This window comes from Centroberyx gerrardi, chromosome 1 (genome assembly GCF_048128805.1).
Source record: "Centroberyx gerrardi isolate f3 chromosome 1, fCenGer3.hap1.cur.20231027, whole genome shotgun sequence".
Lineage (NCBI taxonomy): Eukaryota > Metazoa > Chordata > Actinopteri > Beryciformes > Berycidae > Centroberyx > Centroberyx gerrardi.
Window position 1 is genome coordinate 28,938,140 of NC_135997.1, and position 13,407 is coordinate 28,951,546.

At 46.8% G+C, this 13,407-nt stretch overlaps 1 protein-coding gene across 1 annotated transcript in view; it reads left to right on the forward strand.

The window, feature by feature from the left end:
* kif13ba (kinesin family member 13Ba) overlaps window positions 1-12,796 on the forward strand; it is a 52,215-nt gene extending 39,419 nt beyond the window's left edge. Inside the window, exons 20-38 of the mRNA XM_078291251.1 lie at window positions 3-152; window positions 847-972; window positions 1,253-1,426; window positions 2,086-2,243; window positions 3,603-3,735; window positions 3,906-4,061; window positions 4,276-4,375; window positions 4,512-4,638; window positions 5,398-5,453; window positions 5,800-5,924; window positions 6,135-6,410; window positions 7,010-7,162; window positions 7,292-7,369; window positions 7,984-8,034; window positions 8,253-8,409; window positions 9,361-9,458; window positions 9,819-9,878; window positions 10,197-10,785; window positions 11,256-12,796. Of these exons, the coding sequence (XP_078147377.1) occupies window positions 3-152; window positions 847-972; window positions 1,253-1,426; window positions 2,086-2,243; window positions 3,603-3,735; window positions 3,906-4,061; window positions 4,276-4,375; window positions 4,512-4,638; window positions 5,398-5,453; window positions 5,800-5,924; window positions 6,135-6,410; window positions 7,010-7,162; window positions 7,292-7,369; window positions 7,984-8,034; window positions 8,253-8,409; window positions 9,361-9,458; window positions 9,819-9,878; window positions 10,197-10,785; window positions 11,256-11,461 (2,973 nt within the window). The 3' untranslated portion in view covers window positions 11,462-12,796. The remainder of the gene's footprint in view (window positions 1-2; window positions 153-846; window positions 973-1,252; window positions 1,427-2,085; window positions 2,244-3,602; window positions 3,736-3,905; window positions 4,062-4,275; window positions 4,376-4,511; window positions 4,639-5,397; window positions 5,454-5,799; window positions 5,925-6,134; window positions 6,411-7,009; window positions 7,163-7,291; window positions 7,370-7,983; window positions 8,035-8,252; window positions 8,410-9,360; window positions 9,459-9,818; window positions 9,879-10,196; window positions 10,786-11,255) is intronic.
* The last annotated feature ends 611 nt before the right edge of the window (window positions 12,797-13,407 follow it).

The following is a 13,407-nucleotide window of genomic DNA, read 5'->3' on the forward strand; positions in this document are numbered from 1 at the left end:
AGGTGATGCGTTCATATTTCCGTCGAGCCGACCCGTTCTTTGATGAGCAGGAGAACCACAGTCTGATCGGCGTTGCCAACGTTTTCCTCTCCTGTCTCTTCTACGACGTCAAGCTGCAGTACGCTATTCCCATCATCAACCAGAAAGGAGAGGTAGGGAGACTTTACACCCACCATACAACACACACACTACCACATACACTCAACATAGAAAACATTAACACCTTCCTAATACTGAGTTTCTCCCCGTTTTAATCAATCCATAACCCAATAAACTTTTTTGAGGTTCTCCTTTTTTAGTGTCTCCTCTCCTTCATTTCCATTTCTCCTTTGTGACTGAATTGGATTTAACATGTAAATCAATAAGGGATCAGAGATTTCAGTAGCTGGTCTGGATGTTTTGTGAATTCTATATATGTATTGTCCTCTAGCAGTTTATAAAATTCACCAGCCACTTCCAGTAAGATTTTACATTTACATTTTAGTAGTTTATGTGACACTTCCATTGAGGTCAACAGTAAAATAAACTTGATCACCATCATTTCAAGCAACCAATAGTAAAACAGGTCAAGGGTCAAAGGTCATAGCACCCAGACAATATCCTTGTGTCCCTATAATGATAATGTATGATAGAGGAGTGCTAGGGAAAGACATAAGAGCCAAGAAGAGAAGGTAAAAATAATTTTTCACTTTCACTATTTCACCAGACAACTGGGTGGTTAGAATAGGACTCCAAATGGCGGTTGTTTACCTGGAGGCTACACAAACTTTTAGCCACAGACTGACGTTTCCCTTGCTGATTGGGATTAAGGCTGTTTGTTTTGTCTCCCCTCCTCCCTGTGATTAGGTGGCAGGGCGTCTCCATGTGGAGGTGGTGAGGGTTGGGGGCGGCTTGGAGGACAGCATGGCCGGAGGAGAGGAAACCGACAACAACCAAGATACTGAGGTCGAGGACCGCAAACTGGTCTGCATGGTAAGACGGACAAACAGACTGATTTTGTCTGTGGATACACATGCACACGCAAATTGGGTCATTGGCAGCAGCAAATGGCAATAGGATACAGCAAAGGAAAATGCAATATAAATAAATAATGCACTGTATTTGCATAGGTCTACAGAAGGCCATACATAATGTGTGGTTGTGCAGACGTGTGTTGAAACAGCTCATGACCTCATCACCTCATTCCCTTTACCCATGTACGTATATTGTCATATTGGTGACCTGTAGTCTTTGACATGTGTGTCCTGTGCAGATTAAGATCCTGCAGGCCACGGGTCTTCCTCAGTACCTGTCCAACTTCGTCTTCTGTCAGTACTCGTTCTGGGACCAGCCGGAGCCCATCATTGTGGCTCCTGAGGTGGACCCATCGGCCTCGTCGCCCAACACAAAGGACCCACACTGCATGGTGGTGTTCGACAGCTGCAAGGTGAAGACCAGATTCTGTATAGTCCCACAATAGCATCTAGGCCTAATTAATGATCAGTTTGTGGTCATCCCTGAAATTACTGAGTTTTTTTTATTTATTTATATATCTTTGGTACCAAGTGCTCATTGCTGTGGTGTCTCTGCGCTGCACTTCCCAGAGATCACCTGTCTATCAAACAGTGTGTCCAGTACTGTGACGTCTTTTTCCTTGGATTTTCTGTTGATGCAGTTTGAGTTTCTGTAGGTGGCGCTCTGTTCTTTGTCTGTTCAGCCATGGTGGCTATCACTGCTCATGCTAACTGCCCAGTTCTTCTTCTGTTTATTCCAAACAAACTGTACATAAAATCCATCTCTTCCTGTGTGCCAGAGGATTTTTCCCAGGAAAGACCTACCTGACACCAGGTGTTTAGAACAGCAAACGGAAAAGCTTTCATAAACTGGATATAGGTTGAATCACTGCTGTGTTATATTGATTGGTGTTAGAGAGTAGCAAAATTGACATTTATTTATTTGAAAATGTCGCACAGTACCTAAATTTGGCTTTCCAAAACCTGCAGATATCCTATAAAATAGTAGATAGCAGTTAACCTTCAGTCTGTAGCAAGATGAAATAAGGTCAGTTGAAGAGTGTCTGAGACTGGTCTCTCTCGGGTCCTCTAGGAGCTGGCAGTGTCAGTAACAGAGGATTTCATTGAGTATCTGACGGAAGGGGCAGTGGCCATAGAGGTGTATGGACACAGACAAGCTGACCCAGGCAGGAACCCCGCTCTGTGGGACCTCAGCATCATCCAGGCCAAGACACGCACACTACGAGACAGGTACACACACACACACACACACACACACACACAGCCACTCTACAGTAAAAGAAAAGGGTTTTATACAGTACCAGAAAAACTGTTCTTTAGGCTTTTTTGCTTGTACCACAGCAGAACCCTTTATCTATGAAGAACCCTGTTAGAAAGGTTATCTATAGCACCATGCTGAAATGGCTGTACATAGAACCTTTATGGTGCTGTAAAGAACCATTTAACAACATACATAATGCTCCAAATCATCAGTATTAAAGGACCACATTGGGTTCTTTATTCTGAGTTACCATTCTTTATTGTAACAAGTGAGAGGGTTCTTTGAGACATTATGATTCTATATAGAACCACTACCTGAATCAAAGAGCCATTGTTTTTCTGTGTACAATGCTTGGGCAGGAACAATCTGCAAAAATCTAAAGTTAAGTGTTTTTTTTAAAGAGAATACACACATGCATTGAAACCACTTCTCCCAAAAACCTTCCAGTGACAAACATTTGGCATCCAGCAGGCAGGTGCCGCAAACAGCTGATTCAGTAAACAGTGCATGATAGCTCCAGTTCTTGGTGCAATTAACACCAATGACATAATGACAAACGCACATCACATATATCAACATCAATATCAAAAGAAAGCGTACAGTAGCCAGATGAGCATGACACTGGATGCTGAGGCTGGCACATAATGCAAGACACACATATGCTAACGCAAGTTGGCGACATACACAGGCTCTCTGCTTGCATAGTACACACCCATCAACTGGCTTCCTTGAGCCCTGTCTAAGGTTATCATCTGCTTATCCACTAGAGGGAAGCAAAGCCACTAGTCTGGGGCCAGTGACCCTGAGCAGGGTATTTAAAGTGATAATCCACAAGATTCTTGTTTATCTTGATTTTGACCTTTAGTGATAAGCGGTCGTTGCTTTGGTGTTTTGCACTTAATGTAGGCACTGGGCCAACATAATGATAAAGACACTCAATGTAGACTGGGCCTAATAAACAATAACAAAACATACCAGCCCTAAAGAAAAAGAGCCATCTCTGCATTGCTCTTCATAGTCTTTTCTCATCTTGGGGTGCTTTTAATCTTTGGAAGGCAATGCCAACGTTCACTATAATTTGGGCTCCTTTGCATTGTTGTGTGTGTTGCCATGTGTGAAGACCGTCCTTCAACGGGATGACGTGGGTTCAAATCCACATGTCAGCAAGCATTGAGAAAAAAGGGGTGAGAAAAAAGACAGTTTCCCTACAGGGAGCAATAGAGGAGCACAAACTAATATTCCTCCTATGTCTCCTGCTGCATGTGGAGAACTAAGACCGCAGCCATGCTGATCAGTCAGGATCAGACTAATGTTGTCACCCCCTGCAGGTGGAGTGAGGTAACACGTCGTCTGGAGGTGTGGGTCCAAATCCTGGAGATTAACGAGAATGGAGACTTCATCCCGGTGGAGGTAATCCCCGCGAGAGACGTCAGGACCGGGGGAGTCTTCCAGCTACGACAGGTAGGGATGATCCCCACTCTGCTTCACGTTCATCCAGTTCAACACATTCCAGTACAACCACAGTTTTCTACTGTTGGTGACTGGGAGCTGCCCAGTACAGCCACAGTCATGCTGGTATTTGAACTAGCAACCTTTCATCCAAAAGCCAACTTCTGTACCCCCCTCTCCAGGGTCAGTCGAGGCGAATCCAGGTGGAGGTGCACTCGGTTCAGGACTCGGGCACCATGCCTCTGATAGCGGAGGTGGTGCTGGCGGTGTCGGTTGGCTGTGTGGAGATCAGACCCACCACAGCCAACCAGGAAGGAGATGAGATGGACAGCTATCAGGTAGACTGGAATAGAATAGTAATGCAATGTAACACTAGCCTGTAGTCAGATCCACCAGTCAGAAGCAACATATTAACACCAGTAGTGCAGCAGGATTTTGAACCATCAGATCATTCAATTGAGAGACTGTGATGTAACACTCCTAGTAGGATCAAATCTATTTATTACAGCTGAATTGAAACCAAGATGATTAACTGACTGGTTTGTTGTGTAGGAGAGAGATCTGGAGCGTCTGCGGCGTCAGTGGTTGGATGCTCTCACCAAGAGACAGGAATACCTGGACCAACACCTGCAGAGCCTGGTCAGCAAAGCAGGTAACACACTCACTCACACACACATACACACACAAAACCCACACAGACACATAGATGCACATTCACAACCACACGCTTATACATTCAAAAACCTTACTATTTTTTGAGACTGTTCTCTCTGGCCTCTCTTCCACAGAGAAGACAGAGGATGACATGGAGAGGGAAGCCCAGCTGCTGGAGTGGCGCTTGACTCTGACGGAGGAGAGGAACGCTGTCATGGTGCCGTCTGCTGGCAGCGGCATCCCTGGAGCACCCGCCGAATGGTACGGCATATGGTGGAATGTGTGTGTGTGTGTGCATGTTTGATTTGATTTTCAAATACTTTCCTGTGATTGTCTAAACTTCATGGCACTCCTTGAATTGCCCCGTGTGGTAAACCCCCACCCAACTTAAAACGGGGATCACATGTATGGAAGTGTGTGTGTTTGTGTGTGTGTCCGGGGCACCTTTTTGGTGCTTTGAGATAAAGCGCACCACTTCTCATGTGACAGTAAATAACCAATCACATCCACACAGACCTTCCTACTTTTTGGGCTTCTACAATGGGATGCACCCACAGACAGTGAGATTATTTTGTGCTGCATATGCAGATCAAAAAGGAAAGACGTTGCAAGGGTTTTGTGCTGATGGTAATCCAAACAGACTTTGTAAAAAATCCTAATGGAGATTATCCCTCTGAAAACCAGTTGGTTTTGGTTGCATAGTAATGCCAGGAGCAATCTGCCTTAGCGCTCTTGAGTAAAGGATGCCAGTGACAAACCTCATGTTTACCAGGCATCTGTACCGCCCCTTATTCTGCCACCATGTGATGGAGGCTAAAAAATTTAAAGAAGAATCATCTATCTTCCTTGTGGTAGACAATTTGACCCAAAGCACTACACAATATCATTAGGGCATAGTATGAATGGCTCCAGTGGGAATGGGTTTCATTCCCTGCACAGCTCAGCAAGGCACTGAGAAATGAGGAACTTCGCTCCAGCCCTCCTGTCCTGTTGATCAGTATGCTGTGTGTTTGTTTCCAGGGTTCCTCTGCCAGGCATGGAGACACATACCCCCGTCCTCTTCCTCGATCTCAGCGGTACGTCAGCTCAAATATACACTCCCAGCTCACATATGTTTCTGTATTCATTCTCTATTTTCAGTGTCATTATTGTTGTTATTGTCATTTGTTGGTATTGTTGTGGTTGTTATGTGTCAACCTTCTCTAAGTTAGTCCTTTACTTTAATCCAGAGGAGTTCGTTCTTTACTGTGATTAATATAATAATAATTTTATTTGTATAAGACTTTTCTCAAAACGATGTTTACATTTTAAACATGTTAAAGAAGGCTTAAATTGATTATGCAAAAGGGGGTGCGCCTCAACATCAGGAATATATTGCAAGGTGCTGAGTCTACATGAGTGTTTTCTGCTGTCGTCCCCCAGCCGAAGACCTGAGCTCCCAGGAACAGTATGAGGCTCCTGAGGCTGGAGGCTGGGACGCCACCCTGAGCGGAGAGGACGAGGATGACTTCTTCGACCTTCAGATTGTCAAACACTATGACGGAGACGTAAGGATGGGCCTGTATGGGTGGGCAGGGTGTATGTATGTTTGTCTATGATGTACAAGTTAATGTCCATCATCCTTCTTGGTGGACAATTAAGTTATTCCTCATTTGCTGGGGACCCACTGGAGCCCCCTCAAGGAACCCTGGGCGTCCCTGGACTCCACTTTGGGAACCACTCTAATAACTCATAAAAACTCTGTCGGCTATCCCCAGGTGAAGGCGGAGGCGTCGTGGGACTCGACGGTCCACGAGTGTCCCCAGCTGAGTCGTGGGGGGGCGTGGCCGGAGCAGCGGGTATACCTGACGATTCGGGTGGTGGTCCAGCTCAGCCATCCCGCCGACATGCAGCTGGTCCTGAGGAAGAGGATCTGCGTCAATGTTAACCCGGGCCGCCAGGGTTTCGCCCACAACCTGCTGAAGAGGATGTCGACCCGCAGCACCATACCGGGCTGCGGGGTCACCTTCGAGGTGGTCTCCAACATCCCTGGGGTAAGGTGGGGGTGACGGTACGGTGGGATACTTACGGTATACGGCTTATGTAGTGTACAGGGGACGTTACCGGGGACGTTACAGGGTATAGGGCACGTTGTAGGGTATGTTCTCAGGCATATGGCTCACTGTAGAATATAGGTGATGTGTGTAGGGTATGGGGGACATTGCAGGGTATGTTATAGGGTATAAGGCACCTTGTAGGGCATAGGACTCATTGTAGGGTATAGGGGATGTTGTAGGTTGTGTTATACGTTATAGGTGTCATAGGCTATAGGAGACATTGGAGGGTGGGCTGAAACTTTTCTGTTCAAAAAGTTAAAAATTTACTTTCGTGAGAAAATTGCAGCCTCCAGCCATCTACCAGTACTCAGTCCTGTGCAGTTTTTGTGTGATTCCAAATAATAATGATGTGCTCCTCTATTGCTCCCTGTAGGGAAATTGCCTTTTCTGCTGCTCTCCTCCACAGTGAGGTCAGAGGTCAGGGTCAGTTACAGAACAGCAGCCCTGGAGTTGGTAGGGATTCAATGTCTTGGTCAAGGACACTTCAGCAGGGCAGAGGTTTGAACACGGGTCTCTGTGATTTTGTGTCTCATCAGGATGCCCAGGGTTCAGAGGACAGGGAGATGCTGGCCCGGCTGGCCGCCAGCGCTCACAACAGCCAATCAGCTGATGAAGAGGCCGCCATCGAGAAATACCTCCGCAGTGTTTTGAACCTGGAGAACATCCTCACTCTGGACAGACTCAGACAGGTAGACAGAAAGTCGCGTGGAGAGAGACTCATGTAGATTGACATGTTTGTTTGTTTTTTCCCAATATCCTGAAAATGTAATGTGTGTGTTGTATGTATGTGTGTGTGTGTGTGTGTGTGTGTGTATTAGGAGGTGGCAGTGAAGGAGCACCTGGCTTCTAGAGGGAGGAGCAACAGGAGGAGCCTGAGTTCTCCTTCTGTCCACAGGGTAAAATACTAATACAATACAATACCAACATAATATAATACAGTACAGTTAGCATAATTCAGTACAGTACAATATAATGCAATACATCAACTCCACCTACAGCTGGTGGAGGGCCACTGGAGAATTAGCTGTGTGCAAATAATGTCTAAATATATAACAACCAGGCTAGAAAAAGGTTGTTGTTTCCAAATGTCTTGTCTAGCCATAGTCTCTACTAGGGCTAAACACCAAAACACTCTGCTTGAAAAGATGTAGTTGTAGCTTGAGAAGACTCAGCTCAGTTAACCTGAACAAACAGTGGGTGTTTGGCTTCGTTCGCCAGTGATGCACTGATCAGTCAGAAATTAACCATGCCTATTGAATTCTGTTGGAACATCTAATATGGACACCAGAGGGTGTGTCATGTCACCTGAAAGCCCTCTATACAGTACAGGGGAAAAGCCTGTACAATATAGCACAGTACAATAGATTTTATTGACTTCTGAACAAAACCAGTCAGAGTTGTTTAAGGCAAAAAAATCATCTGTTATTTGTCAGTCCATTATGTATTCTGCAGATTTTCATTAAGTCTGCTGGTATTACTGTGTAAGATTATGCTGTCTCTCCATCCTCAGCTGTCTGGAAGTAGACAAGACCTGTCCTCTACCTGCCTGCTGGACGACAAGGTGACACACACACACACACACACACACACGCCTTTGCCTGTAGACACCTCAGTTTAAGAAGTATTTTCTTCCATGTATGAATGTAGCTCCCTTCCATCTAGTACCAACACAGGCCATTTTCCACACGTTGAGGCAGTACAATACACACACATTCAGTTGTGATATTTTGTTAAACCCAACTAATATCCTATGTTTCTCTCTGCTTGTCTGTTTCTCAGGGTCGATGGGAGAGTCAGCAGGATATCTTCATGCCTTCCCAGTTTTACCGCAGCCTCCCCCGTCCCGCCTCCTCCCCCCCTACCTGCTCCACCTCCCCCTCCTCCTCCCCTGTTCCCCCTGCCGTGACCCCCCCACAGAGCCAGGACCCAGAACAAGGTAACTCTCCCCTCTCCTGTCTTCCCTCCTCCAAGAAAATGCCTTGTGACCCTCCCCTGTATTCCCCCCCCCCCCCCCCCCCCATCTACCTCTTCTTCCTCCACCTCTTCTCATCCTCCCCACTGCTCCGTTCTTCTCCTCAGTCTTCCTCCACCTGTCTTCTCCTCCTCCTCTGTCCTTTTTTTCCAACTGGGTTTATCCACTTCTACATGTTGCAATACAATACATGTTGCAATACAATCCCATTTCATTGAGAATCGTACCGTTTCCCAATGAAAGTGATATGTAAACCTCTCTACTCCTTTCTACTCCTCTCGCTTCCTTTTTTTTCCAACTGGGAGTGATCTGTATCCATTTCTACAACCGCCTTTGTCTATCTCCATGCAGTTTAACTTGTGGACTTTTCTCCTCCTCCTCTTCCTCCTCTCTTCTCATCTCCATTGCCAAAGCTTTTCAGTCTTGTGTTTGTCTGATCAATCTGAATATTTCTGTGTCAGCTAGTTGACTCATAGTGATTTCTTTTCTATGTCAGTCAGAATTCAAGTCAGTGTGGCAGCCTGGTATAATGCTGCTCGTTTTGTGAACGTTCACAGGAATTAATCATTTTTGATTAATTTGCATTTTATAATCCAGTGATTATAATGATTGTTTTTTAATCACATTGTAATAGCTCAATCAACCATCTTTGTCAGTAAGTGTCTCTTGTGGCCTGCTAATGTCTTCTTCTCAGTCTGTCGCTGTGTTGGGTTTTATTTGTACCATTTCTGGGCTCGCTCTCAACTTCCTGTCTTAATCTTTCACACCTCCTCTACCTCCCACAACTCCTCCTCCTCCTCTTTCCTGCTTTCCTTCCTCTCTTCCACCTCCTCCTCCTCCTTCACCTGCCCCCCCCCCAACCCCCCCCCCCCCCCCCCCCAGGTCGTTCAGGACTTGCTGCCTCTTATCTTTCAGTTAAAGCGCTGGTTCCTCAGATGCCCAAACTGCTCAAGTCTCTGTTTCCAGTTCGGGACGACAAGAAGGAGTTGAGACCCTCGCCACACAACCAGCAGGTCAGCCCAGCACAACTCAATATAGCCTATTACAGCCCAGTACAGCAAGTGGGTCAACCTATAGCCAAGTTCAGCCCAGCATAGCTCACTGCAGCCCAGCACAGCACAACTCAGTATAGCACAGTACAGGCCAGTACAGCTCAATGCAGCTTGGTATAGCCCAGTATAGCCTAGTACAGCCCAGCACAATCCAGCACAGCCCAGTATTGCCCAGTATAGCCAGTAGGCTAGCCTGACAGAATTTTGCCATTTAGCTGTAGGCTCTTGGAACCAGTGAATTTCCAGCCCTTACAGAGATATGTGTGTGTGTGTGTGTGTGTGTGTTTCCTTGTCCCGGCGTTGTTTGTTGTCGTCCAGCAGCATATGCCTCGTATCATGGCGTCACCAGGAGGGGACGACAGCAGAGTCAAGGTTGAGACGGTGAGAATAACCCCCCTCCCTCCCTCCCTCCCTCCCTCCCTCCCCTTGGGTGTTGACCTCCATGTTTTCTCAATGCTGCTTCTATCAGTATCAGCTGATCTCCTGTCAGTTTTAGTTTGGCCCATGAAATGTATTTGCATTGTTACATAACAGACTGGAAACTTTGTAGCTCTTGTTCCTGATTGGCCCAAAGGGTGATTGTGTCATTGGTGGGGGAAGCCATGCTGATTGTTGTTTTGTTGTTGTCTTTACTTTGTCTGCATGCTCTCCTCTCTCCCTCTGTGTTTCTGTGGCGACCATTGCCATGGTTCCCCGTAGGTTGCTATGCTACGGCCCCCGACCAAAGACAGGCGGGCGGAGTTCCCAGAAGCCCCTCCTCTTCCTGTGCATGACCCGCATGACACCACGCCCCTCAGCCCCCTCAGCCAGTCGTCAAGCGGCTACTTCTCCAGTAGCGTTTCCACGGTTACCCTGTCTGAAGCTCTCCACCCCTCCTCCTCATCTTCCTCCCTCCTGGCTGCTGAGACTACGTTACCCACAATTCCCCAGCAGCAGGGTGTTGACAGGAACGATGTTGTGGCCTCTCCTTCTCAGTATGACACCAAGATGGCCATCGTCACTCCACCCACTTCCCACAGCTCAACCAATCACAACAGTGTCGCCGCGGGAAACTCCTTCTCCGTCCAGAGGCTTGTCAACTCAGGAGGAGGAGGCGGCGAGAGCTTGGAGAGGCTGGAGATCCTCGTGGACGATGAAGAGCGTAGCCGTGACGACGTGTTGCCTGATTGGCTGACAGAAGGGGCTTATGTTACCGTGGGAACCAATAAGGCGGGGACAATACGCTACGTGGGAACCACAGAGTTCGCTGAGGGAGTCTGGGTGGGGGTGGAGCTGGACACGCCTGCAGGTGGGTTGACCTCACTGTAGGTGTGTGTGTGTGTGTGTGTGTGTGTGTGTGTGTGTGTGTGTGTGTGTGTGTGTGTGTGTGTGTGTGTGTGTGTGTGTGTGTGTGTGTGTATGCGTGCTGGCAGTCCAGGAAGTGGCATGTCTTTGAAACTATCAAAAAAAACTTCACAGTGTGGGGAAATGTTGCAGTAGTGGCCAATCCCAACACACACTAATGCAAATTTAATGCCAGTAAAAGGACAAATTAGTGAGTTCAGCAGCTCAGTTTAATTTTTAAAAAATTAAGCTGTAAGTAGATTTCATCCTATTTGGAGTTGTACATTTCATTGTCTTAATTCAATAATGTAACTGTGCAAACTCAGACAGTAGACCACAGTTCACTGCTGCACCGCCATCTTGGACCAAGCCAGCTGACTACAGGCTAGTGTTGCATTACTTGTGGAGCTGACCTGTTCTATTCCCTCCCTCCAGGTAAGAATGACGGTTCTGTCGGAGGTCGCCAGTACTTCCACTGTAAACCGGGTTACGGGGTGCTAGTTCGTCCGGACCGGCTGTCTCGCCGCGATCGGACCAGTCGGAAAACAGGAGAGCCTAGCGCTCCCATCCACGTCCCCGTCCTGCGAGGAGACGCCGTCACCGCTCGCCGGGGGGAAAACCGCAAGTCGTGGAGCAGCTGAGACAGAGGAGCCGGAGCTGGATGGGAGAGACCGACTCCCCACACCCCTCCTCCCTCCTCTCTCCTCCTCTCTGCTCTTCCTCCCAGCTATGCAACAGAACCCACATACTGCCTGCCCTCCTGTGGCTGGAGACCACACACACAGTGCATCCATTCAAAGGTGATGGATGGCAACGGAAAGACTATTTATAATAAATGGAAGTCAATGAAAAGACTATTCAGAAAGTCCGGAAAGACAATTTATAGTGGGAAAAAAAGGTGATGAAAAGGCTATGCAGAGTGTAAGGAAGTCAGTGGAAGGACTATTTATAGTAAATGCAAGTCAATGGGAAGATATGCTGAGTGAATGGCAGTCAATGGGAAGACTGTTGAGAATGAATGGAAGACTGTGCTGTATTAGCGGAGTGCAGAAGCTCTCCGGGGTTGTGGATTGGACACTGCGGGTTGGATGACATGCCTCAGAGCTACTTCCTGAACTGATATGCAGGGATGCAAACTGGTCAGACGCTTTTTCGATCCCGAAATGGGTCACCCACGTGAATCGTGTTAATTCGGTGTGAAAATCATTTGGATGGGCTGGTTTTCCAGACAGTAGACAGACTGTGAGCCTGTAGAAGACCAGAGACTCTAATAGGAGTGCTTGTTTTTTTCCTTCTCTCCTGTCGCCTCTTTTCCCCCCATTTTCTACCCACTCCAGTATTATTTTTGGTGAATAATAATTTAATATTAATTTTATTTTATTAATTATTTAGAAATATTCATTATTCTCTCCGTCACTTCTGTCATTCCTTCTGCAGTGACTATCGTAACTACAAGGAATGTAACAATGTACTGTACCGATTCAAACACGGGGGAGGGGGGTATCGGCCGTTTTATGACCAGGGGGAAACTTTCCATTCCTCCAAATCAAAATTGAGAATATTGAATTTTCTTCTAGTGTTTCTATCCTTGCCATCTTTTTTTCCTCTCTCCATGTCGTACGACTCCCCCCTCATGTGAAGGGGGAATATTCGTTGTAGCAACTTGATGGTTCAAAGCAGCAACTTGGAAGTGTTCATGAAACTGATGCACTTGATACTTTCTTTCTTTTTACCCTGCTCTGCTCAGTCCCTTTTGTTTTTAACTGCTAATCCTTTGAACCAAACTTACCCTCAGAATGGTTTTGCAGTAACTTGACCTAAAGAGGTAGTTCTTGATATGTTCTCATTTAAAAAATTACCAGAATTGTAGGCTTTTAAACACCAATTTTACGTTTATTTTTCTGTCTAGAGGAGCATACCCCCCCCAACCCACCCCCCATAGGTATGATGCGTCTTCAGGTTTTTGCCCCCTCTTTGACCCCTGATGTGTTTGCATCCCTGGATATGACATCACTACCTGGGCTTCTCCCGTTCTGAGACTGTTTGTTATCCCTGGGACACCAACTCCTCTGTCTGCTGTCCCAGAATACCCCTGGGTGTATGTCCCCACCCCTCCACTCCCCAGAACTGTATGTGTCCAGTCTGTAGACTGACCTTTGGCCCGTTGTGTGTGACTCGTCTCTCCCCTCCTGGAATCCTTTTCTTTCGAAGCGATGGATCCTCCCAGAATGTGCCTTCATCATGGCTGCGTTTCTCTTTTATTTTCTGTGTATTTAATTTCTATTAGTTGTGTTTGTGGTCATGAGAATGCCTTGTGCTAAGTGTGAGGTGATCTCAGGGACTGCAGAGGGGAAAATGGTCATGAAAGGACGAGGAGGGGTGTGTGTGTTTGTGTGTGTGTGTGTGTGTCGTGCAGTCTTGCATGCATGAATATGGTTCAAGTTCAGTTTGTCTCAGTCGTTGTGTTGGTGTCACAGATGTGATGTTAGGAGCAGGAGAAGTCGTCCTCATTGGACTAAGCCACTATGGGAGCGAGCTGTTTCTATGGGAGGGGCTTTGGAAGTAGATATTGCACTGGAGAAGTCCG